We start from the raw sequence: 26015 nt of genomic DNA on the forward strand, positions 1-26015 counted from the left end.
TCTGTTAGTGTTTGTTGAAATGCATTGATTTTATTATTTATTATATGACAAATTCCTTTAACTCTGGGAACCCCACCTTCTCCTTTCCCTCAAGTCCTGTAGAGGACCTAATATCCTGTATCTAACAGCTGTTCAATACCTGTGCTATGATAATACTCCTTTCAGGGTGGTGGTACAGAATGAGAGGCGAGAAGAGTGGACTTCACTCCTTGTGACCATTAAAAAACTCTTCATCCAGTACCCAGTGTTGGTGCGACTGGAACAGGCAGGTACTGCATCCATGTGATAGAAGGTGTGGCTGGGAAAGGGTGGAGGCTGGAGCTGAACAAGTTCATGCTTATTCCCTTCTAGTGCTGTGCGTAGCTTGTTTTGGGTGAGGTTTCTATTTCTAAGTGAGTCCAATAGTCCATAACATATGCAGTAAATCCAGTAGTGTTCGTCACAGAATGTAGGAAGCCCCATAGAACCAGACACCTACTTTTTAAGCTTTCATCTTTCATGAGATATTTTTCCTTTTCTTGTTTTTGCTTCCAGAGGGCTTTCCTCAAGGAGACAATTCTACCTCAGCACAGGGAAACTATCTAGAGGCCATCAATCTGTCATTCAATGGTGAGTAAGGACAGTAGCCAGGTGTCTTAACCACGTGGCTTTGAACTTCTCTTTACTAATGCCCAAAGACCCAGACCATATAATGATGCCTCCCAAATTAGTTAAAAACAGTAAATTCTAATTCAGTGGTTGTAATGGCTAACATTTAGACTTTAGGTCTCCTGTTGGGTAATTAACTTGCTATTTTCATCTGCTTGTTACGTTACCTCAGATCAAAGCCCCCCAAGGAGGCACTCTTCCTGGGGCTCTGTGTTTTTACTAAAAACTGTAAATTCTGGCCCTCCCTGGTGGTGCAGCGGGTTAAAGCACAGCACAAAGAAGCTTAAGACACTTCTGCATGAGTTCGATTCCCGCCTGCCCCGGAGGTGACCACATGGCGTGGCAGACCTCTCCTGACTCCCTACTGCTCCCCTCAGCAGTGTACTTCGTCGATCTGCCTGTTCTGCTCCCCAATCTGTCTCTGTTGAATCCTCTCACCCTCTGCTCTCACCCTCTGCATCTCTGGCCTGTACCCGAGTTCTGTACAAATAAAAAAATAAATCTTTAAAAAAAAAAAAGTATTCTTACTATTTTCCATTCCATTCTTCAATTGCTTGTAAGTTTTTTTTTTTAATTATTACTAAAGGAACCCATACTAGAATTCAAGTAATAAAGAGGTATAGCAAGTAAAAATGAAATCCCCCACACCTGTCACTGTCAGTCCCCTTCTAAGAGATTATCATTGTTAACAGCCTCATGCGATTTCTTCCAAATGCTTTTCTCTGGATTTATATATTGGTTAAGATAATTTGTTTGCACACAGCAGAAACCCTACTAAATTGGCTTAAACAAAAAGAGAAACGTGCTCTGAGGATACAGGAGCTTGGGCAGCAGCCAGGAAAAGCTTTAGGAAAGTGGGGATTATGAACCAGAGCAAAAGAAATTCCTAGAGCAGCACAAAGCTTCGAATTCTGCTCACAGCTCTCTGCTGTCTGTTCAGCATTCCACGTTCCTGCCAGTGAGTCTGATCGGCCCAGCTCTGGTTAGGCCTCCATCTGGCACTGGTCATTGGTGAAAGTGATGATGTGTGATCACTTCATGTTGAGGATTCTAGAACTTTTTTTTTTAACTAGTAAATACATTTGTCATATTTGAATATCATTGATTTTCCAAAGTAAGAATTGCACAGGCCAAAAATAAAAAGCCAACTTGCCAATTTTACAGAGTCATAGTAAGATCTGCTTTCTTTAAAGTTGTCTTACATTAAATGTGATTTTTTTTTTAAAAAATTAATTAATCAAAAAAAAACAAGGCAAAAGCCAAAAAAGGGGAAGGGTAGGAGATTTACCAGAGACAGACCAGGGAGCAGAACAGGCAGATCAACGAAGTACACCGCTGAGGGGAGCAGCAGGTGGGCCAAGAGAGATCTGCCGTGCCATGTGGTCACTTCCCAGGCAGGCAGGGATCGAACTCATGCGGAAGTGGCTTTAGCGTCTTAGTGCTGTGCTTTAACCCGCTGCGCCATCAGGGAGGGCCACATTAAATGTGATTTTTAAAAAAGATTTATTTATGCATACAGAACTGGAATATAGGTCAGAGGTGCAGAGGCAGTGAGAGGCTTCACCAGAGACAGAGTGGGGAGCAGAACAGGCAGACTGATGAAGTACACTGCTGAGGGGAGCAGTGGGCAGGTCAGGAGGGGTCTGATGCTCCATGTGGATTACCCCTGGGGCCAGGGATCAAACTCACACTGAAGCAGCTGTGGCTAGCTTGCAGTGCTGCACTTTAACCTGATGTGCCATCAGGCAAGGCCCAACATGTGATTTTTATGTTCCAGTACAGGCTCATTTCTGGATGGTTTAAATTAACAACATGAAATTTGTGCAGGTAAGGCTGTAGGATGCAGATACTAGATCTCAATCAGGAAGACTAACAAGCAACAGTGACATAGTCCAATATTCAGGCAGTTCTTAATGTAGAAGAGGAAAGACAGACAGGTGCACCATTATCTAGGAGTCAGGTCAGAATGTGTCAATTACTATAATAGGAAAATGGGCAAAATGCTCCAAGAGCACAGAAATGCTTGCCAGTGGTGCTTTCAGAAAACTGTGATGTCTTGTTTGGCTTTGTTTCAAGTGTTCGACAAGCACTACATCAACCGCAACTTTGATCGAACCGGACAGATGTCAGTGGTGATCACGCCCGGAGTGGGCGTGTTTGAGGTCGACCGCCTGCTTATGATCTTGACCAAGCAGCGGATGATAGACAATGGTAATGCTCCCGCAGTCTTGCTCCATGAGTGTGGCCTGACTGTGCCTCTCCTGCTCCTGTATCACTGAGCTTGCCCTGGCTTTGAGCGTGTGAGGAGCCACACGGTGCTCTGTCCCAGAAAGCCAGGCACATGATAATGTTTGGTGACACCAACAGTGCCACGGTCCGTTGATTTGGGAAATGTTGGATCACACACAGTTAGGCAGATTCACTAATTATGGCTTTTAATTTTAGTGGGTCATGTGTATCCTTAATGGCATGACTGACAATCTGAGTTTTCCAAGGATGTTCGATACTAGAGAACCCCTTTGGTGGGAGTGGCGGGGGGTCAGAGGGTTATTTCAAGGAACCAGTGTGCCATCAGCCCTCCTCGGGAATTTCCCTCAAATCATCTACTGTAGTGTTCTACCCCACACCCCAACTCACACCCCGCTGTCCTCTGCCTTCCTCAGTTTGATTTGTGTTTTAGCAACAATTCAGAGTTGGGAGAGACTGCCACTAAAGCAGCTTTGTTTGGTGATGTGAGTTGTTTGACTTCTCACTGAGATCACAAGGTTCCTTTTTCCTTTTGGGCCTAGAAGCTTCCTAAGAGGCTTGGTTGTCTTTTTGACAAATGATGATCTGCATTGTAGTTAAAGGCGAATTGTCAAATACTGGAGAATGGCAGGTGTGATGGGACTTGGTAAAGAGAAAGATGAAAAGACATCTGTTTACTTCTTTGCTGTGGAGGCAGCACTGAGGAGGCTTTAAATCATATGCGCGTCGGCTTTGCCTCATAGTCTCACCCAGTTAATAACATGGTGAGTAGACGGGAACATTCATCTCTGCCTCCTCCCTGCCTCCCACTTTTCTTGTGTTTTCTTTTTTAGGAATTGGTGTAGACTTGGTGTGCATGGGGGAGCAACCATTACATGCCGTCCCCTTGTTCAAGGTAATTTGATTTGGGATTAGCTTACGAAAGACTAGCTTCCAGGCCAGGTGACTTTGAGGGTTGCTAAAAACAGAGGTTGGAGCAGTTCCGCATTCTGTTTTGCTTTCTGGCTGATCATCGCTGACTCTCTTCTCTGCAGCTGCATAATCGCAGTGCCCCTCGTGACTCTCGTCTGGGTGATGACTACAATATTCCTCACTGGATAAACCACAGGTGGGTGTGATCTTGATTCATAGCAGAATGAATAACTTCCTTGCCATTTTCTCCAGAAATATGTTCTTACTATAAAATCTTCTGTCAAAAAATGGGGAAACCAAAGTTGTAACATTTGCTGCAAACTTCACTGCAAGTTAAAAAAAAAAAAACCCTCTTGGACGACTTATTTCCACTGTTATTCATAAATCCAACTATTCTAGCTCCATGGGCAGTAGCAGACAAACCTACCTGTACCCTGTAGGGTGTGGTGGAGCAGTGTGCCTGGCTTCCAGCCACAAGGTGCCAACAGCTCAGATCCTGCAGTCAGATATGACAGTATGACAAAAATGTCTGCAGACATTGCCATGTGTCTCCTAAGCAGCAGCTCCTTATCCTTGCTCCTCACCCCTACTGAGAATCACTTCTTTAGAATAATGTTTTGTTTTGTTTTTAATTTTTTAAATTTTTATGTAGAACTGTGGTGTAGGCCAGAAATGTGGGGTGTGTTTCTGGTGAGAGGAAAAAGCTGCACAGGCAGATCAACTGAAATACACTGCTGAGGGGAGCAACAGACCTTTCCTGTCTTGCCCACTGCTCTGCTCCCCACTCTGTTTCTGGCGAATCCTGTCATCCCCCTGCACTTCTGGCTTGTACCCCAGTTCCTGTGTATATAAATCAATTGACTTCTTTTAAAAAATGACTAAGATTTTGTAGTAATTACCAGTGAAGCTAGAATTGGGGAGATCAGTGATACCTGAGACAATAAGCCTTCACAAGAGGGTTGGGCCAAGGTAGGACTTCAGCTACATCTTGAGGTTTAGATTAATAAACTTGTCTATTTTTTTTTTTGCAGTTTCTACACATCCAAAAGCCAGCTCTTTTGTAACAGTTTCACCCCACGAATAAAACTGGCAGGAAAGAAGGTAGGTTTCACCAACCAACAGCTTTTAGGGTCTGTCTCACCCAACGTACTTATTTTGGTCTTGATATAACCCCCATTTCACCAGTGATCATGAATAGCATTTAAGAAATAAATCTTTGACAAAACCAAACCAAAATAAATCCTAGAAATCTGAGTAGCAACTAATGCACCCAGAGAAAGAGGGGAGGAAGAGCAGAGGATGGGGGTGGTCCAATAGACTATGGTGGCAGGTTATCCATGCTTCAGTGGTGAGGTGGTAACATTGAGGAGTGGGAACCTGTGCCCCTAACGCATTCCAGAGTGTTGCACACCGTTACCTCAACAAAGTGATTTATTTTAAACACATCAAAAATAGTATGTGTCTTGGAAAAATTTTTAAATTTTGTACATTAAATAAATAATAAGTAAATAAATACAAGGCAAACCCAGAGTGCAAGAAATTTAGCAGTTATCTTTATTATAGTCTAATTCGTTTATTCAGATGCTGAGAGTCTGCTTAGATACCAGTAGGGCCAAATACATGGACACACACTGCAACAAAGGGGAAATCATTTTTTAGCAGTAGGTAAAAAATCACAAATTCAGAAAAGGGCTAGGATTCTTTTCTGGCTTACTGAATAGTTTTAAAGCTTACCAGTAATGCTAGTAAGTGTGGTGAAATTAGTACATGCCTACCTGGTTGGTGTAAAACACTGATGGAAAGCATTTCAGCTGCTGAGCCTCAAGAGTAATACAATCTTCCATGCCATTGGACCAGATAATTCAACATTCAACAATATAATCTAAGAAATCAGTGAGAATATTATATGAGAATAGGTCTTGCTCTGGTTTTATTTATAGTAGTGAGACCTTGAAAATAATAGAAATGGCTAACTGGGAAAGATATGCTCAATGGAATTTGCAGCCAACAAAAATGCCAGTTTTTGAGAACCTGAAAAGGTATTTTTGATGTACAGTGGAGAGTAAAACAGGCTGTCAGGTATGTTGTCACACCAGCTTGCTCTCACCTATCTGCAAATTTCTAGCCAAGCTGAACTCTGTAACAGTGGCCCATTGGAGTTGTGTTACATTGGTAATATCAGGGCTACTTTTTCCCCTTGGGGTGTGTGTGTGGTGATGGTGGTGGTAAGTTAATGTCTTTCTTCTAATAGGGAAGAATTTGAACACATGCAATTTGAAATTCTGTGAGGACTGCTAAGTTGGTCATGTCTGGTAGTGAAGTGCTGGGAGACAGGACTCTGCCCACAAAGGCCTTCTGCCTTGGGAACTTTATGCCTTCTCCACAGCTGTTCTCAGCAAAGTGGGACTTGGAAGAACTTCTCTGCAACATGATCATTTTAAAGAAGAAAGGATAGTATTTTGTGGAAGGTTGAAGGGCTCAAAAAAAAAACCAAGTTTTTAAAAATTAGTGCTGAGTTTTCTGTCCATTTCAGCAACTTGGGTGGCCTGTGGAGGGCTCTTCTCTGGTGGGAGTGTTCTGAGGGAGGAGGCAGCCAGGTTTGGGGTCATCAGAACCTCACCTTGGCAGCACAGACACACCGATGGGTTGGGCTTAGAGCTTTTGGCTTGGCCACCTGTAGTCATGGACTTTGAGCAAGCCCCTTATTCTCACTAGAACTGAATATTCTCTGTAAAGTAGGGCTCAAGCCTCTGTTGGATAAAGTTGTGAGAGTGCTCAGAATATAAGGGCCAAGCAGGGCCTGACCGCTGGGTAGGTAGATGCTGGGTGGCAGCTCCTGCCCGTCTGTCAGCTGAGTGAGGGCTGTGGCACGGTCTCTGCCTTGGAGCAACAGCTACACACTGTGCCTTGCATTACATTCTGTCCTAGCCAGGGAAGGAGTGATTAACTATCTGTTTATTTTACAGCCTGCTTCTGAGAAAGCAAAAAATGGCCGTGATACCTGTGAGTATTTTAGTTTTCCTTTCATTACTTTTTGAACAAATTGGCTTACCTTTAGCAACAGATTATGTGAAGTTCATGAAGTATTCACAGATTTATTAACTACCTGGCATGTTTTTGTCTTGTCAGCTACAAAATGGATGATGACAGTCTTTGTGATGTTTTTCAGTGTTTCCACAGGTCACTTGTAGGGAGCAGGTAGAAAGTTTCAAAGTACTAAACGTGCATATTAAAAGGATATTTTAAAAAATGGGATTCGAAGAATGAAATACTATATTACCTGGCATTTTTCTAGTGGTTTCCTTTTACTATTAGTGCTTTGACATATAAGTCACTTAATCAACAACTTGATGAATGGAGTATGATGCCATTTTTTTCAGGGGGAAATGATCACTTATGCCTTGCAGATTTTTTTGGTCAGGACCCTCTAAAGGATTCCATTTCAATGTGTTTTGATAGCAGTTGTGTTATTTGTGTATTTCAGCTCTTGGGACTCCAAAAGAATCTGAGAATGCCCTTCCCATCCAAGTCGATTATGATGCTTATGATGCCCAAGTGTTTAGACTCCCTGGACCTTCGCGGGCTCAGCGCCTCGCCACCTGCAGGTTTTCTGCCACATTCACTCTGGGTGGATATAAAATTTGCTGCCAGACCTTCATGAGAGAGAGCAACCTTGAAAACGGTTTACGTAAAATCAACCAAATGGAAGCTATACCATGTGGATTATTAGGGATTCTGTTTTCAGGTCCTCTGGTTGTCTAACCCATCTGTTTTATTAGCTGTGTTTGCTGTGAAGTATTATTCCCAACTAAGGAGAGCATTCTTCTGCTTTTCCTTGCCAAGAGAAGCATTTCAGAGATTCTGGAATCTTCTCACTGGACTGGTGTTAATATATGTAGATTCTAGAGCACAGAATGTCTTACATTTGTTAGTCCCAAAGGATAAGAAACTTGTTCAGTTACTAAAGTTTGCTCCATGGTGATGACTTGTTCATATAATAGGTTAATTATAACTTAGTTAGGTTTACTAATATATTTACTTCTAGTACTGTGTCTAACATTGGGCTTTGAGATAAATAGATTTTTTTTAGTGCTTTATAGTTTTGGTTTTTATGCTTTATGGTTCCTATGCTTAGTTCACGCTGTAGAACTCTGTTATGAATGTGTGAGAGAAAGTTCCAGCTTGTTTTTTCCCCCTCAGTGACTAAATTAGTCTGTTTTCCACATTCTGTAAATATGCAAGAATCTAAGCACAAACAATTGGAAGAACATTCCATCTCTTCAGAGAGTGGCAAAGGAGTTTATATTGGCTATGTGACTATCTTCTGTCTTTTCCCCTCATTTCATCTGAACAATTCTGAAATGTTCAGAGCTCAGAACAACTCCCCTACACATAGAACTCTTCTTCTGAGTATTTAAAATGCTTTCATAGTCCAAAGCCTTTGCTTTTCTCTTTTCTAAATCAAAGATGGCAGGACCTAGTGTTTTTAGAGACTTAGGTTGTGTGTTCCTTGAGGGCACAGACCCAGTTAATCAGTGTTCTGTCCCCCACACTGAGCTGAGCAGTGTATTGAGATAAGGAATATGTAGTCAGCCCTTGGTACTTACTTCAACAGGATCTCCTTCCAGGTGGCAAGAGAACAGCTCTGATGTGAGAGAGGCAGCCTGTCAGTGCTGGCTGACTCTTAGTCTAGATTTTTACATCCCCATTGGGCTTCTCTCCTTTTGATCCTTCTTTCTACCACTTCCAGAGGTTTTCCCCTTAGGGAGTTTTATGTTTTAAAATAAAGGTATACTTCTTAATAAAATAAAAAATAATAATAAAAAAAACTTTTTAAAAAAGGAATTGTTTAAACATGCTCAAATAGAGAGACTGCTATAATGAACCCTTAGTGTATAATGAACCCTTGTTTTATCACTTTCAGCACATTTTAAGTTTTACTTGAGTATTTTGAGACAAATTGCAGGTATCTTTTTTATTTCACTTGTAAATATTTCTGTATATGTCTTTGACAAAGAAGAATTAAAAGAGAAGTCATCACATTACCCTTATTACTAACAAAATCAACACTAATAGCCTCTGATAGGCCACAGTCAGGTTTCCTGATTGTCTCAAAGGTGTGTTTGTACTATTGGTTTGTTTGAATTGGGATCTAATGAAGATGCACATATTACATTTGGTTATAAACTCTTTTTTTTCATGCACATAGAATGTTTTCTTCATTATTTCCCTATAATGTTTAACTTGCTTTCTGTTCTCTGAATTTCCTGTAAACTAGCAGTTATCTCTAGAGGCTTGATTAAGTTTAGATTCTCTCTCTCTCTTTCTACACACACACACACACACACACACACACACACACACACTTTTTTTTTTTTCTTTAATGTATTTCTCCAGTGGAGCTCTGTACTTTCTCTTGCATCTCTTTGTATCATGTCTGGTTACCCCATTTTCAGTGATAGGAGATAGGCGAGGTTACACCAAAACTTGTGTTTCTTTATAGCCATCATCCTAGGATTTTGGCCATTTGAAAACATCAGTCACGTCCCCCTTTTCTTAAAGAACATCTCAAATTTCTCAGGCAAAGTACCCCCTGCAGTATTTTCCACACACTGATCATATTGGGGTTTCTCACTTGGCGCTGGTGACAGGTTTAACGTTTTAATTATAGGTAGGACAGCAGCTTCTGCTTGTTGCTGACTTGGCTCTCACCTGTCAGGTCTGTGCGAGAGCGGGAGAATCACAGCCGAAAGAGTGTGAGCTACTGTGATGTCTCATCCAGCCCTTCCCTGGCCAGCCGTGCACTGCCCCCTGAGGAAGTAAGGAGCCAGGCTTCTGATGACAGCTCCCTGGGCAGGAGTGCCAACATCCTGATGATCCCACATCCCCACCTGCACCAGTATGAAGTCAGCAGCTCTCTGGGCTACACCAGCACTCGAGGTCAGAGAGTTTCCTTCCTGGTCTGAGGGATGGGGGATATATGGCCAGTTTCAGGGTGATGTCTCATGTCTTAATTATATCCATACTAGTGCAGTGACTATAAATGGCCATAACTGTACATGTATGTATTGTATTGTTTTGCTCTATCCATTCTTCCCTGCCATTAAAACTTTATACCTTTTCACATGTTAATGAAAAGCTTTTCTGGGGCTTAGAAGCACTTGCGTATTTCCATTTGTGCCATACTTAAAGCATCCTTGTTCCGCTTTAAGATTTCTCCTGTTATCTGAATTTCACTAAGGTGCACATCTCTGTTTTTCCTGTTCATCCAGCAGTACCTGCACGAGAGTATACAGCGTTTTCCTGTTTTGTTTTTCAAAGTTTTTGATCTTGAAGAAGTTAATGGATTCATGGGAAATCACAGAAAAACAGATAGGCATGCCCCTATACCTATCTCATTTTCCCCAGTGGTGATACCTTGCATAACTATAGTATGATATCAAAGCTAAGGAACTGAAGTTTGGTGTAATCCACAGAGCTCATGTAGATTTCCCCAGTTTTTCCTGCAGTCATTGACGTGGGTATGTATTTCCATGCAGTTTTATCATTTGTGTAGATTTGTATAAGCACCAGCGTATTAAAGTACAGAACTCTTCCATCACTGCAGGGCTCCCTTACGCCACCCCTTTATAGCTACACTCTTCCAGTAATCGATCCCCTTCTCTGTAATTTTGTTATGTCAAGAACATGACATAAGTGGAAGCATAGCTCTCCTGACTTCTTATCACTGATTTAGAAATGATACCTGCACGCAGCTGCCTCCTGTTGCCCTGGAAGGATTCCCAAAGGGCAGGGAGTGTTTTCTTTAACCCAGAATGTTGATGGGATGCTGTCAGACCTAGGGCATTTTTATCTTTTAGGCACCAAGGGCCAAGGAAAACTTTAGTTATTGGAAAAGAGACGTTTTTACTGGTTCAAAGAATTAAAAAGGAGGGCCTCCCTGGTGGCGCAAGGGGTTCAGTCTCAGCACTATGAAACTGTCAGCAGCCACTGCAACACGAATTCAATTCCCAGCCAGGGACCTGACCCACGTGGCACAGCAGACCTCTCTTGTCTCACCTGCTGCCCCGCTCAGCAGTGTATTTCAGTAGATCTGCCTGTTCTGTTCCCCACTCTGTCTCTTGTGTAGCCTCTCACCGCCTCCCCTACCCACCTCTGAACTATACTCCAGCTCTTGTATGCATAAATAAAGATAAATCTTGAAGAAGAAAAAAAAGGAAATCCTGAAGGAAAGAGGAGCAGATATTTAATTATGTGAGCAGAGAATATAACCTGTACCTAGTTACCTACATAAATTAGGTTTATTATTGAAGAGTTTTAATGCATTTGAAATTAGGTTAGCTTTTTCCCACCTAGAAATTTCTAAATTTGTATGACAGTAATACTCCTATTTTGCTGAACATATTCTTGAAGGCTCTGTAACAAAAGCTTTGCTAATATAAATCTGTTAAAAGCTTTTGTTATTCTAAAAGCCAGAACTTCTCTGAGGAGGTAATAATTGTATTTAATCTAAATAGCTTTGAAAGTAGTTTTTATAAAAATTATCTGAATAGTAGGATTGATTTCATTGCCTTTCAGTGATACTTTGGAATTTATTGGGAAAGGCAAAAAGCATTTCATTGACTATCTGGAAGGCCTTCATTTCCTGTTTGTTTGTTATGTTTAGGAATTCTCCCCCACGTGCAGTTGATGTAACGCAGAAACAGTTCCCTTTTCCCATACATGTACTTTCCGTTAGTCCCATTTCTCACTCTAAAATATGTGCTCACATTGTAAATTTCTTTTTCCTTTTTATTTCCATAGCTAACTAGACTGTATTTCTTTTAATTTGGTAAGCCAGAGCATCAGTTCACTAATTTGCAATGAGAAATATTAATGCACATCAGTTTATGAAATTAATGAATGTGTTAATTGATAATATCATTTAACAGTATATATTAATTATAGAATGCAATTAATTGGTATAATTGGTTAATATAATTAATTAATATACATCTTTGCTAGGCTTTGGGTTGATAGGAGTAGCTAAAACAGTTTTATTTATTTATTTATTTATATGTACAGAACTGGGATACAGGCCAGAGATGCAGGAGTGGTGAGAGGGTTCACCAGGGACAGAGTGGGTTGCAGAACAGGCAGATTGACAAAGTACACTGCTGAGGGGAGCAGTGGGAGAGACAGAAGAGGTCTGCTGCACCATGTGGGTCAGCTCCCTGGCTGGGATCGAACTCAGTTGAAGCAGCTTTGGCTATGGTTAGTTTTGAGTGCTGTGCTTTCACCCAGTTTGTCACCAGAGTGGACCCAGATTTGTTTTTATTTTAAAGATTTATTTATTTATGCATAAATAGAACTGGGGTAGCGGCCAGAGTTGTAGGGGTGAGAGGATTCACCAGAGATGGGAGTGGGGAACAGAACAGGCAGACTGACTGAAATACACTACTGAGAGGAACAACAGGAAAGATGAGAGATCTGCTGCCCCATGTAGGTCATCTCCCTGGCCAGGGGTCAAACTCATGCTGGCGGTGGCTGCGTATAGCCTCACAATACTGGCCTTCAATCCCTGTGCCACCAGGGAGGCACCAAGACAGATTATGGTCTTGATCTTTAGTTGAAGCATGCCACTTCTCTCTGTTCCATTTGCTGAAACTGAGTTATTTGGTCTCACTGCAAAGGGCCTGAAAACTATAGTGCCATTGTGTGCCTAAGAGGAAAATCACAACAAGTTTAGTGAACACACTGACATCTCTGTCAGTGTCTATCCTTTCAGTCACCAAATGTCTACTTTTATTGTTCCTCCCACTCCACCCGCTTGGGTGACAGCGCAAGTCCTATCATTAATTCACTGTACCCAGCTTGAAGTCTAGGGCCTCTGGTAATGTGTGATCCTTGGGTTTAACTGTGCTTTCACTGGGCCAGTCATTTAGGAACTCCTTTCTCCCAAGTATTTAAAAAGTTAATTCAGAATTTCATTTTCACATAGTTTGACAGTTTCACTCATTTCTCTCACTCCCTGATGCATATGAGGTCCAAGATTGTTGTCAGCGTTGGCCAGTTGGTCTGCCTAATGCTGGTTTCATTGTGGCTCTGTGCTTTCTCCTTGTGCCTCCACAATACCTAGCAGATGCCCTGGAGAACATGATGGAGCCACCGCAGCGAGATTCCAGTGCACCCGGGAGGTTCCACGTGGGCAGCGCAGAATCCATGCTGCACGTTAGACCTGGGGGATACATGCCGCAGCGGGCACTGATTAACCCTTTTGCCCCCTCACGAATGCCCATGAAGCTCACATCCAATAGAAGGCGCTGGATGCACACTTTTCCTGTGGGTAAGTTGGTTGCTTAGGAAAGAGCCCTGGGCTGGGAGCTCATAGTCCTTATCCTCAGCACCAGTCAGTTGTGTGACCCTGACCAAATATCTTAACTTCTGCGCCTCCAGACCCCTACCTGAAAGATGGGGGCCCCATGCCCACATTGCCTTTTCCAGAGTTCTAGAGGACAGACTGGGGAATGGACTTTGTAAACGTGAACTCGCTTTGCCAGACTAAAGCTGCCGTTTCTACCAGAGAGGGACTGCACTTGCCTCCTGCCTTCCTTCCCACGGCTGATGTCCCCTGCTGTTCATTCCTCCTTCTCTAGCTCCGAATATTAATGTTTCTGTCTTGGTTTTGCAGAGCTATCTTACTTTGTCTTCTATGGGGAGTCTGTGACAATTGAAAAAAAACCTGTTTCTTTTTTTTTTCAAATTCTGTTTTCCCTAATCCATCCACTTTGATCTGTTTTGTTTTAGGGAAGATGATGGTAAGGTTTTATAAAGTTGTGTCTAAAATTAAACTTCAGCTTAAAGGACTCTTCCTTGGCTAGGAAGGAGCAGATGGAGTCAACTCCATGGTTTTTCATAGAAACCATCCTGCTGAACATCTGGAAACATCTAGTTATTTTCTTTGGTACTTTTACTGTTCAAGGTTTAGTAGGTAAGAAATATATCTGGTTCTTTGAGCTATAATTGGGGTCCATCCTAATTGCCTTTTTGTCTCCCGTATCTCTGCAGTAATTACTCACACGACTTGTTTCCCTCTGGTGTCTCTGTCTTTCCATTCTTACTGCCCCCCACTACTGCCTTTGAGTTCTGTTTCTTCCCAGTCCTTCAGTTCTTGTTTTCAGTGCTTTTCCTCCCTCCATCACACACTCGTCACTAACGCGCTCTCTGAACACCGCTTCCTTCGTGTTACTCTCCGGCCCAGTGGGCTCTGCCAGTTGACTCCCTCGTTGGCCAGGCTCTCCAGCTATCCATTTCCCCCTACTCATCTCAGAGGTTCTTTCCTTTCCTAAGCTAGCTGCGTGGTCTCCTGCATGTGTTTTGCCACATCCCTGCTTGGGATTTCACACCTGACATTTCTTCTACCAGATGCCCTCTCCTTTCCTGCTAGCCTGGTTTAGCACTCAGCTCTAAAACTTCTCTTTCTCCAGGAAGTATTTTAGATCTTCCTAATTCTGACTTATCTCCTACTTGATGCCTTTTTTGTACAAATACATCCTCTGCTTGTAGTCAGTTATTATTTTATGTCTTAATAGTCGCTTAGTATTTCCCTTCGCGTTTCATTTGTGTTAACCCTCCTGCCTCTTATACCTCAGTATTTCTCTCCAACATTTCAGTTGACAGTCATGAGATAGAGGCTTCTAAAATCTTTTTAGCCTGAACAGATTGACAAACATGAGGCTACCGCCAAGGATGAGTCCTGAGTGGGAGAGGAAATGTCCTGTCTGGTTCTGGAGGGCCGTATCTGTGTTCCTCTCTGGTGTGCTCTTCTTTTAACTCTCCAACACCCATATCACAGCAGCTGGAAATAAGGAAGATTGAAGTTAAGTGCACAGCACTAGCAGATAGGTGGGAGAGATGCTCAGTGGATCTTTGTCTGGGTAGGACCATCCGGAGAGGCCATCCAGATCCATCACCAGACCCGACAGAATATGGCGGAGCTGCAGGGCAGCGGGCAGAGGGACTCAACTCACTCCTCTGCGGAGCTGCTGGAGTTAGCGTATCATGAAGCTGCTGGAAGGTGAGGTTGTGCACATGACTCTGGAAGGTACCTCAAGAGTGCATTCTGGCAACCAGGACAATGTACAGACAGAATATTGTTTGTAAGCCTTGAAGGGACTGCATGAGATCAGGGCCATCTTCGCTAGTCAGCGTCACTCCCTTCAGTGAGCCGAGTGCAAGCAAAAAGCCTGACATTTGTGCCAGACATGTTACGTAGGCCTGCTCTAGTTTTCACTTTCATTCAGAGTACACCTTGGAAACCTCAAACATGAGTTTCTGCTAAACCTCAGTCAAAAGTAAAAACAAGTGCTGAAATACATATGCTATGTGTTTTGGGCAGTATGTTTATAGCTTGTCATTTTGGTTGCTGAGAAATTCCAATGTTGATTGTAGACGTTAATGTAAGGGAATTTGAACCTGTGTTCATAGAAACAGTTCTTTGAACCAGAACTCTGAACATGTTACAGAGAGTCGTTTTAGGAAGCAAGTTGTTTAAGCCTTGGCAAGCCATCTTTGGTCCCTTTCAAATCACTTCAATGTCCCACAGGTTAGATTAGGGATGTAGCAGGGTCTGCTCTGCTTTATCAGATTAACTTGTCTATCTTTTCACGCACCTCATAGCCTCCTCGTGGAGTTGGCAGGAAAAGGGCTGGGACAGAACGGGCAGGCATCTTGAATGGCAGTGGAAAAGCAGCAGGGGCGCCAGGGGAGGCGGAGCAGGCCACGGAGGCCAGAGCGGCGAACAAGCAAGCCCTGAGGCCTGCTGGCCTCTGAGATAGATCCAGTGGTTGCCATCCTGTGCGGCTGAATATTCAGTTCTGTTTCTAATGAAATCCCCTGGGATACAGGGTAGGCAGGAGAAAAGGTGATGATCTGCATTAAGCCAGGTGGCCGGGCTCTGTTCTTTGCAGGCACAGCACTTCCCGCCAGCCTGGTGACGGCATGTCCTTCTTGAACTTCAGTGGAACAGAAGAGCTTTCTGTCAACCTGCTTAGCGACAGTGGTGCAGGTAACCAGTCTGAGAGGTAACAAAGTTGGGATGCTCAGAGCAGACTCATATCTAGAAATGACAAGAGAACCAGAAAAGCAGGACCATGTCTATTTTGAGCTTGTTTCAGCCACAATTTTGGGTGACCTATTTAGAAGCTGTGCTTTATAATGCATGGGATTATAAATGAACTGCACATTATGTTTTTAGCTGAGAACATGGTGGTCACGCCACATTTATCATCATGTCACGTAAGTCGTGATTGAAAGCTGATCATGAGCTTGGTTTGGGCCAGCACCAGGGATAGTGCTTGGCTCTAGAAGAGCTTTTAGTTTTCTGTGTTTGGGGGGCAAACCCACTTCCATAAACATAATCAGAGGAGAACCATGTTAGTTATGAGTGCAGAAAAGAGAAGGGTGTGTAGTTCCTTAAAGAAGTGGATATCTACATCAGACTTGAAGGGGTAGAATTTTGTTTGAAGGACTTTGAAGATGAGGTTTCTAAGTGTAGTTTGTGTGATGGGGAAGAGTATGAACTTACCTTCCTATAGGTTTTATGTTTTGTATGCTCATTGCCTCATCCAGTCATCTTAGTAGGGCATGTTATTAAATATATCTTAAAGTTGGGGCATCTCAGCTCCCAGAAGTATAGAGATACTAAACAATCCCTCAGGTCAGTCGCCAGAGGTCTTGACTCAGACGGCTCGTTCTCATTGTGGCAGCACTGCTCGGTGCCTAACGGTGTAGGGCAGCATGAGTTGGGATGGGTCAGCAGCTGTGGCTGCAGTGGCTTTAGCTTAGTGCTGTGCTTTAACCTGCTGCAGCACCAGGGAGGACCTCACTTTGTTATTTTTTTAATTGCATCTTTTTTTTAAATTGAGGTTCCATTGGCTCACACCACTGTGTAAGACTTAGGTGTGTAGGCTTACACCTCTTCAGTGGTGTGATACCACACCGCACCTACCACCAAAGCATCCATCATCCTCTGATGTAGCCCTTTGCTCCCTCTTTCCCCCGATACTACTTACAGCCCCCTTCTGATAGCCTCAATTCTGCAGTCAGACTTCTAGAGTTTGTTTTCATTTAGCTTCGTGTGTTCCTTGGTTTGGTTTATATTCCATATATGAGTGTCATCCTCTAGCATTTGTCTTTTTTTCCTTCTGACTTACTTCATTTAACATCAGCCCCTCCAGATCTATCCATGTTGTTGCAGATGGTTAATTTTATTTTTTAATAGCTGAGTAGTATTCCACTGTGTGTGTGCTATATATAGCTATATATATAAATCTTCTTTTTCCACTCTTCTTTGGGCACTTGGTGGTTTCTATAAATTGGCTACTGTAAATAGTGCTGACAAAAATGGAGTGCTTTATAATTTGCATGGCAGCCTCTCCTGGGAGCCCTGCTAATCTTCTCTGTATCATCCCAATTTTAGTATCCATGATGCCAAAGAAAGCACCCGTCCTTTCATTTTAGATGAAAAAACAAATTGAAAGTTGGGGGATAAGATACATTTTTTTAGAGATTTATGCTTATAGAACTGGGGTACAGGCCAGAGGTGGATTGTGTGTGAGAGGATTCACTAGAGACAGAGTGGGGGGCAGAATAGGTAGACAGACTGAAATGTACTGCTGAGGGGAGCAGCAGGTAGGTCAGGAGACCTGCACCATGTGGGTTAGCTCTCTGGCCGGGGATCAAACTTGTGCTACAGTGGCTTTGGAGAGCTTCATAGTGCTGTGTTTTAACCTGTTGCGCTACTAGGGAGAGCCCACTTTTTTTTTTTTTTTTTTTTTTTTTTATTAAAAAGTTTATTTTTACATCATTTTTCACATTTTTTTTTTCTTCATCTCAATTGTAATCCCCATGGGAGAGCCCACTTTTTAACTTTTTTTTATGATTTATTTTATTTATGCTTATAAGAACTGGGGTACAGCCAGAGGTGCAAGGTCATGAGAGGATTCACCAGAGACAGAATAGGGAGCAGAACAAGTAGATCTGTTGAAATATACTGCTGAGGGGCAAACAAAAAAAAGAAACACATGTCTTTTGCAGCAACATGGATGGAGCTAGAAAAGATCATGCTTAGTGAAATAAACCAGAAGGAAAAGGAAAAATATTGGATGGTTTCTCTCATAGTAGGAGTATAATGGACCAGGAGAGAAAATAATGATAATGATGAACAGCTATATACCAGAGACATTTTGTGGGGATGGAGTGGTGAATGGGATCAAAAACAGTGGGGGAAGGGAAATGCACTGGACTGTGGTGATGGCACCCGGTGATCTGGTGATGGGAAGCCCAAGGGGATTGCAACTGAGATGGAAAATGCACAAAAATATGTAAAAATAAGCTATTATAAAATTAAAAAAGAAAGAAATACACTGCTGAGGGGAGCAGCAGGCCAGACAGGAGAGGTCTGCTGTGCCATGTGGGTCAGCTCCCTAACTGGAGATGGAACTCATGTCTGAGCAGCTCTCAATAGCTTTATAGTGCTGAGACATAACCCCCTGTACCAACAGGGAGGCTTTCAATAAGATACATATTGTCCTTATCATCAGGGTGCTGAAAATGTTACTTGTTTGCCTATTCTTAAAGCACCCTCAGAAAATTATGAAGGCAGTGTTTCTGTTTTGCTAAATAAACCATTTCATAGGAACCTAAAGTTTGATCTTCTTGTGTTCTAAGGTCGTACTGAGGAGGGCTGCTCTGGTGCTCATTGGACTCATCTTGAGCAAGTTTCCCCAGTGACCTCTGTAGCAGGAGGAATTGTGGGTTCAAATGGTAGAAGCATCAGACTCGACCCACGGTAGTCTTGAGTGATTCTGGCCTTGGATAGCCAGATGGTTATCAGTACTTCTCAGAAGGTACTTTTGGAACTTTCAAATGCACTCTGATAAAGAGAGAAGTTTCTGAGAGGCCTTATTTGGGGAATATCCTCAAATGACACCATCATGGAGTCTAAGCATTCATACACAGAAAAACATGTACTGTAACCTAGATATTTCACTCGGCCTTCTCCCTCTTAGGCTCCTGAGCTGTAGATCTGGTCACCTGATGGATTTTCCTGATTGATTGACACCTCCCACCCCCACCCCCCACCCCCCATCCTTAAAGCATTGACATCTGTACTGATTTCTTGCTCTTCCCCAACACACCTTTGCTCTGCTCATCACTGTAGTGGATCTGACTTCTCATCTCCATTCCACCATCATTGCTTTTATTCAGACCCCTGTCACTTCCAGCTAGGATTGTTGTACAGTCTTCTCCATGATATCTCACCTTGCCCACTTCCCCTCTGACTTATCTCCTGGATTTATCATTGATGAGTTATTTGCAAATACAAGTCTGATCTGCCTCTCCTCCCAACATATGAAGTCCTTCAGTGGTTCTTCATGGCTGATAATGCTAGTAGTTGTCAGCAGGTCCCTGCCTTTGTATCTTCCCTGCCTCCACTTCCACAGAGGACTGCATGTAGAAAAGGGAAGGCTTTAGACTCGGAGGATGGAATCCTGATCACTTCTAATGAGCAGTTAGCCTTGGGCCACTTACCCAGTCTCTGCGTATCTCAGTTTCTTCATGTGTGAGGAGGATTGTTGTGAAAATTACATGTGACTATCCCATAGAATGCTTAGAGCTATACCTGGCACACATAGTGAGTGTGCAAGAAATGAGACCTGTTACCATTTTGATTATTACACAAACATTTTATATTCTTAGTCATTGCTTATGGCTCCTCAGGATAGTCTTGAGCTCATATTCATTTGCACAGAGAAGTTCCTCTATGGAATATGCTTTTGGAATATCTTCAGCCACTGATTCTGCTTGTCAAACACCAACTCAAATCTTTATGATTCAGCTCCAGTCACATTTTCTCTAAGAAGTCTTCCCTGGTGGGTCTCTCCTGACCATGCCTTTCCAGATGTTAGGCGTGTTTCCACATGTTATAGGACACCAAATCTGTTACAGGGGAGAGGACACCCCTGAAGCCCCAAACCTGCCTGCTCTAAGTGGGTTCTGCCATACGCTGTGTCAAGACAAAACATATAAAACTTTAATGAAAAGGGACTTTAATACAGTGAATATACAATACGGAACACAAAGAATATAATTTCTAAATCAAACACTTGAAGTTACTCATTCCCTCGTGGGCAAAAGTCAACCCAAAAGGGATTGGCCCAAAGCAAGGCCTGAAAGCCCACCACAAGACTAAAGCACCTTCTGGCCAGGACCCATGGAAAAGGGTCAGAAGTGGCCAGACAAATCTGGGAGGAAGAGAGCAAAATCAAAATCAAAATAAACACTGCCATAGTCGGCTCCCTGCAGGTCTCTCACCCACATCTGCCTTAACCAGTCCAGGGCCAGGAAACAAGCACGGTTTCTTCATCACATGCTTGCTGCTCCATGTGGTTTCCTCGGGTCTCCTTCTTGTTCTCCATCCAGCTTCCTTCTCTTCTTCTCCTTCTCTTCTCTTTTTCTCTCCTCAGCTCCACCCTCCTTCTGGGTTGGGCAGGGAACCTAGAACTTCCCCTTTTCCTAGGGACCACCCTGTCACACACATAGTTCCATACACATAACCAGTGGTATTATTTGGCACATCCTGCTCCCACTGTTTATTACCTTGTCCGTCACTCCACTAGACTGAAAGAACTTATCTTCATTCATTCTATCTGCATAGTGTTTAACACAAATGAATTTGACAAATGAATTTATCCTTCTCACCATATGTGAGAAGCACTTGAGTGAGCCCTGTGATTATTTAATTGGTATGCAACTGTTCAGTTATATAGGCACATTCTAGAATATTTGGTTTCTTAGAGAAAATGTGGGCTCTGAATTTTTTTCTGGTCAGGATAATGTAGTTAAATAGGGTCATCCTTTGCCCAGTACCCTTGTGTTGTTGTTTCTAAAGATTTATTTATTTATGAATACAAAGCTGGGGTACAGGCCAGAGATGCAGGGGTGATGAGAGGATTCACTAGAGTGGGGAGCAGAATAGGCAGATGGACAAAGTACACTGCTGAGGGGAGCTGTGCACAGATCAGGAGAGGTCTGCTGTGCCATGTGGGTCACCTCCGGGACTGGAGATGGAACTGGCACTGAAGTGGCTGCAGCTAGCTTGCAGTGCTGTGTCCTAACTGCTGCACCACCAGGGAGGGCCCTGGACAGCCTTTTTCTACCTTGCTTATTTTAAAATGACTTTCCTTTCAAGCCTTCTTCAATCTGCATGGACTGTGATTTCCTTTCTTCAGGGTCACTAAATTCTTGCCTGTTACAGAAATGTTTATTGAACACTAGGCCTTGTGCTAAGGCCAGAAAAGAAACAAAACCTTTAAACACAGTGATTCTCCTACCTCATATCAGGGAGTCCTGGCTTGTCAGTCACTTGAAGTTCTGTTTGAAGCAGCTCCAAGTGGGGTGACAGCCTGACAGGGAAGCCCTCTCACAGAATGCTAACCTGTGAGTAGTTCCAGTGCTAATATGTCATCTGAACAAGTGATTGTTGTTAAGGACTGACATGATAGTTGAAGGAATGTGGTCTGATGAAAATGATCTGGAACAAAGTCCCATCCCTGCATTTCAGGATCTTTTGATTTTTACCTTTGACCTTTACTGATATTTAGGTTCTTCATCTGCATAGTGGGCTTAAAGATCTTACCTGCCTCGGCTACCTAACACAGTTTGGAATCAGCTTGGGTTCTGACTCATGAAGGGTGATATCCATGTTAAGTCCTTGTTTTGGGCAAGGTCTAAACAAACAACTAGTTAGCATTTCCTTCCTTCATTAAAAAACAAAGGAAACAGGACAGCCTCCTCTGTGACCCTCCCTTCACCTACTGGGCTTGACAGTTTGCACCATCTGCTGGTACTCTGAGCGTGACTCACTTTTTCTCCTGTTTAGATGGGATTCAGATGTGAGTCATGCCTCACAGGAGTGTCTCTGTGGGTTTCCCTCTTGGCTTTGTAGAGTTTCACTGTGAGCTTTGCGGACTAGCGCCTGTCCTCTGCTGCTCACGTGGTTTTCACCTTGCTCCTGAGCAGGGTCCAGGGAGTTGGCAGGCCAGGCAGACAGTTTGTACTCTCTGTTCCTCTAACTGTGTATACAGTGGGTAGTGTTGTTCCTTTCTCTAGGAAGAAGTGCTTTAGATAACCTTGGAAAGGAATCGTTTTATGTGCTTATTTGCCTTCTGTAGAGATTGCTTGATGAAGTGTCTGGTTGAGGCTTTCTCCCTTTTCTCACTAGTTTTCAGGATTTATTCTACATTACGGATACAAATCTTTTGCCAGATTTATAATTTTCAAATGTTCTCTCCTAAGTTGTAGTTTATCTTTTCAGAGATTTCACAGAGGATTTATTTTTGTTATATAAAAGATTCATGACACAAAGGTATGTAGAGCAAAAAATCACAAGTATCTGTTGCCACTTACCAACCACCTCCTCTGGCTTTCTTTCCTCTTGGAGATCGCTGCTGGTGACAGCATCATGATCGTCTAATAGTTACCTGTGTTTTGAAAGTTAAATATTGATATATGTGTTGTAAATTAGTCCTATTTTTGTCAGTAAGTTGCTTTTCAAACAATCTTCCTTTCTTTCCTTTGAGCCCAATTATAGGTAAAGTCATTGTTTTTCTCTTAAAGCAGTCCTGTGTCATGTTACAGAAAGCCGTGATTTGGGAAAGAAAATCACAGAAGATAAGGGTGACTATTGAGTGAACTAAATTTAAATAGGTCATTTCATATTTGCTAAGATTGCTCCAGTTAGTTGACATTGAAATATGCTGTTTTCTTAAGCAAAGTGGTGTGTTGGTTTTGCGGTGCGCGCTGTGCGCTGTGCGCGCTGTGCGCGCTGTGCGCTGTGCGCGCTGTGCGCGCTGTGCGCTGTGCACGCTGTGCTCTGCGCGCTGTGCTGTGCGCGCTGAGCGCTGTGCGCGCTGTGCGCTGTGTGTGCGCTGAGCGCTGTGTGTGCTGTGCGCGCTGTGTGCGCGCTGTGTGTGCGCTGTGCGCTGTGTGTTCTGTGTGCGCTGTGCGCTGTGTGCGCTGTGTGTGCGTGAACAGAGAATGGTATTTATGACCTCAGCATACAGTTCTGGCTCACTCCCAAATTTTAGATTGCACTTTTTTTTCTTTGATTGATTTTTTTGTATTATTTGAAATACTCAGCACAGAATTTGTACTTGGTTCACATTTTTATTTTTAGCTATAGTTTTGGGCTTTTTCAGCCATAACTGGTCAGAACTTCCTTGCAGAAAGAACTTCATTGAAACAAACTTTTCATCTTCCTATAGGTATGAATCCCAGGACCCAGAATAAAGATTCTCTTGAAGACAGTGTTTCTACCTCTCCAGACCCAAGTAAGAGGGGAGATGGTTGACCGGGGGAGGGGGGGGGGGGGGAGGGGGGGGGGGGAGGGGGGGGGGTGATTAGAGCTGAGAAAGCAAAAAGGAAGCCCTATGGCAAGAGAACGGTTTGAAAGTCCATTCTGGAAGTTCTGGAGTGCTAGAAGATGATGTAGTGAGGGAAGACTCTAGCCTCTCCAGTGGAAAGTGAGAGGAATGTAGCCAAGTGACCTGTCTCAGAATGTGATTCCAGAACACATGGGAATGGTCATGGAATTCCTGTGAGACCCATATGCCAGTCCTGAGCTAATCTTAGCCATTTCACGCCTACAGGTGGCTCCAGGTGAAAGTCAAAAAGCAACAATAAGAGCTGGGACTGTTTGCATATCTGTAGCTGAGAATATTGGGATATGTTACATTTATTTTGATCATCCTTGTCTACTGAAAATAGGTGTGAAATAAGAGAGCACCTAACTATGTTAATAGCAAAATACGGAAAAAAATCTTACCCTCAGATAGACCTTATTTTATTCAGCCATGACCCATAAAGATACATCACAGACTCCCTGTCTCTACTTACAATAAACTTAATAATTCTTTCACTATTTCTTCAGTCCCTTGTATCAGTCAAGTTTAATGGCATTATTGAACATAGTACTATATCCTGTTTTAAATAGTTATTTCTTACTAGACGACTTGGGTGGTCTCTAGTTTTTTAACAATAGCATACAATGCTGATATAACATGTGGTACAGTAGCTGTATTTTTTTTGCAGCTCATGCTCTGGGAATATATTCTCCAAAGTATGGTTGGCAGATTGGCTATTTTCCAGGAAACTGACCTCAATGTAAAAATGAGCCTGTTTCTCATAAAATGATGTAAAAAATAAACTATTATATTATTTTTAAAAAATAGGAAAAAATGGGGGAGAAATGGTGGTATCATACTTCTGGGCTTATAGTTATACTTAAAAGCAATAATAAATAAAACAGCATGGTACTGGAACAAAATAAGAAATTAAAAAAATAAGCCTGTCTCTTCTCTACAATCCCAGTTTTAGCTTTATAGTCTATGTTTATCATTGTTGTTAATGTTTCTGAAGTGGAACCTCCTCAAAGGCCTTCTTTGTTGGGCTTGAAGAGACCAGAGTTAGAAAAGAAACCACCCTCTTACCAGGGAAAGAAAGAACATCATTAAATTAAGAATCTATCACCATAGGATTTTGGACCAGGCATTAGATTCTTTGCATCTTGGTATGTGCCTAGAGGAAGGCATTTCTAGGCCCTCCCTGGTGGCGCAGCGGTTTGAGGCGCGGCACTAAGAAGCTAAAGCCACTTCTGCATGAGTTTGATCCCCACCTGCCCCGGAGGTGACCAACATGGTGTGGCAGACCTCTCCTGACCCACCTGCTGCTCCTCTCAGCAGTGTACTTCGTCAGTTGGCCTGTTTCCGCTTCCCACTCTGTCTATGGTGAATCCTCTCACCGCCCCTGCACCTCTGGCCTGCACCCCAGTTCTGTATGCACAAATAAATAAACCTTTAATAAAAAAGAAAGAAAGAAAGCATTTCTAACATATTGCCACAATCCTGAAGGTCAGAAAGCCAGTAAGGGTCAGAGTGATAGAGGAGGGTGTAAAGATACAGCTGTCTTCTGCATCTGGCTCTCCCACTGTGGCTTTGATCAGGCCTCTTCCTTTTGCCCATGGATTTAATCAGGAAGCAGAACAAATGCATTCTTGTCCGCCATTTAGCTAAACTGGGGTGCTTAACTAAGCTGTTCTGGGCTATATTTTGAATTCCTGAAGTACTCATGAGATAACAGTTAGACTTGTCAAATCAGAGAGTGGGATGGTGCTTGGGGGGAAGGAGGAATGACATTTGCGACTCACTGGGCATAAAGCATCACTGATTCAAGAGGACAAAGTTCTGTTGGCATCTGGTACAACACTCGGCTTAAGTTAACAATGGTGTGTGGAACATTGAAAAATTTAAGAAGGCAGAGTGTATGTTAAGGATTCTTACAATAAAATTCAAACAAACAAAAATACCTCTCAACTTAGGCCTTTTGGGAGGTGACGTTTCACCCAAAGCAGTGAGCCTACACGGGCACATTTCCTGCTGTGCCTTAACACACAGGTGCTCGTGTCCTTAAACTCCAGACTCAGTGGAACTATTTATACTGGGTAGTGGTGTGTAGACCTCTGAGCAGAGAAGCTTCTGGCCCTGTCACCTCTGGGAAGTTGGACTTGGCCACGGCTTTAAAGGGGCTGGTCTCTACCACACCTGCTCTTGGAGGCAGCGTGAGAGCTGATGAGAGGATGGGCTATACCACAGCCAGGGGGCCTGGCTAGTTTTCATGAGTAGAGTCTAGGGATGCTGCTCACTGTGATTGCACAGGACAGCCCCCAGCACAGAGACTTACCCAGTCGAGAAATCAGTGGAGCTGGTATGGAGAAGCCCAGTTTAAAACCGAGAGAGCAGGCAATTCCAGACAGACCACATGGTCAGGTCCATTCCATGGGGCACAGTTTTGATTTATAGGTTATCAAACTCTATCTGTTAAAATTCCAGTTTCATAGCTTCCCAGACATCCTTCCTTAATTTCCCTTCCCATCCTCTGGATCTGTGACTTGTTTTCGCAGTTCTAAAAGTATTCCTGAATTCTGCTGCCATGTACTGTTCACCTCAAAATCCAACTGAGCTCTCCTCTTCCCACCCAGCCTCTCTACAGTCCTCTGTAGGGGCTCTGGCTTCTTCTGCTATTGGAATGTTGATTTGCTTCAAAGTGTAACTGCCTGCCCTGCAGTAACCTCACTGGCATTGCGGCTGTAGCTGAAAACCAGCAGAAAA

General features: G+C 43.0%; 1 protein-coding gene across 7 annotated transcripts in view; it reads left to right on the top strand.

Annotated features, from left to right (window-relative positions):
* DEPDC5 (DEP domain containing 5) overlaps positions 1 to 26015 on the top strand; it is a 105284-nt gene that overhangs the window by 29740 nt on the left and 49529 nt on the right. For 4 of the 7 annotated variants that reach the window (XM_012731085.1, XM_012731083.1, XM_012731084.1 and 1 more), the window contains exons 13-25: positions 166 to 269; positions 535 to 609; positions 2725 to 2859; positions 3729 to 3790; positions 3930 to 4003; positions 4839 to 4908; positions 6774 to 6810; positions 7292 to 7412; positions 9527 to 9747; positions 12926 to 13132; positions 14728 to 14863; positions 15756 to 15853; positions 23115 to 23180. In XM_012731085.1, coding sequence (XP_012586539.1) covers positions 166 to 269; positions 535 to 609; positions 2725 to 2859; positions 3729 to 3790; positions 3930 to 4003; positions 4839 to 4908; positions 6774 to 6810; positions 7292 to 7412; positions 9527 to 9747; positions 12926 to 13132; positions 14728 to 14863; positions 15756 to 15853; positions 23115 to 23180 — 1406 coding nt within the window. The remainder of the gene's footprint in view (positions 1 to 165; positions 270 to 534; positions 610 to 2724; positions 2860 to 3728; positions 3791 to 3929; positions 4004 to 4838; positions 4909 to 6773; positions 6811 to 7291; positions 7413 to 9526; positions 9748 to 12925; positions 13133 to 14727; positions 14864 to 15755; positions 15854 to 23114; positions 23181 to 26015) is intronic. The other 3 variants (XM_004690933.2, XM_004690934.2, XM_012731087.1) reach the window with 2 other exon arrangements.

Source organism: Condylura cristata, unplaced genomic scaffold (assembly GCF_000260355.1).
Source record: "Condylura cristata isolate star-nosed mole 26May11 unplaced genomic scaffold, ConCri1.0 scaffold00029, whole genome shotgun sequence".
NCBI classification, from domain to species: Eukaryota; Metazoa; Chordata; class Mammalia; order Eulipotyphla; family Talpidae; genus Condylura; species Condylura cristata.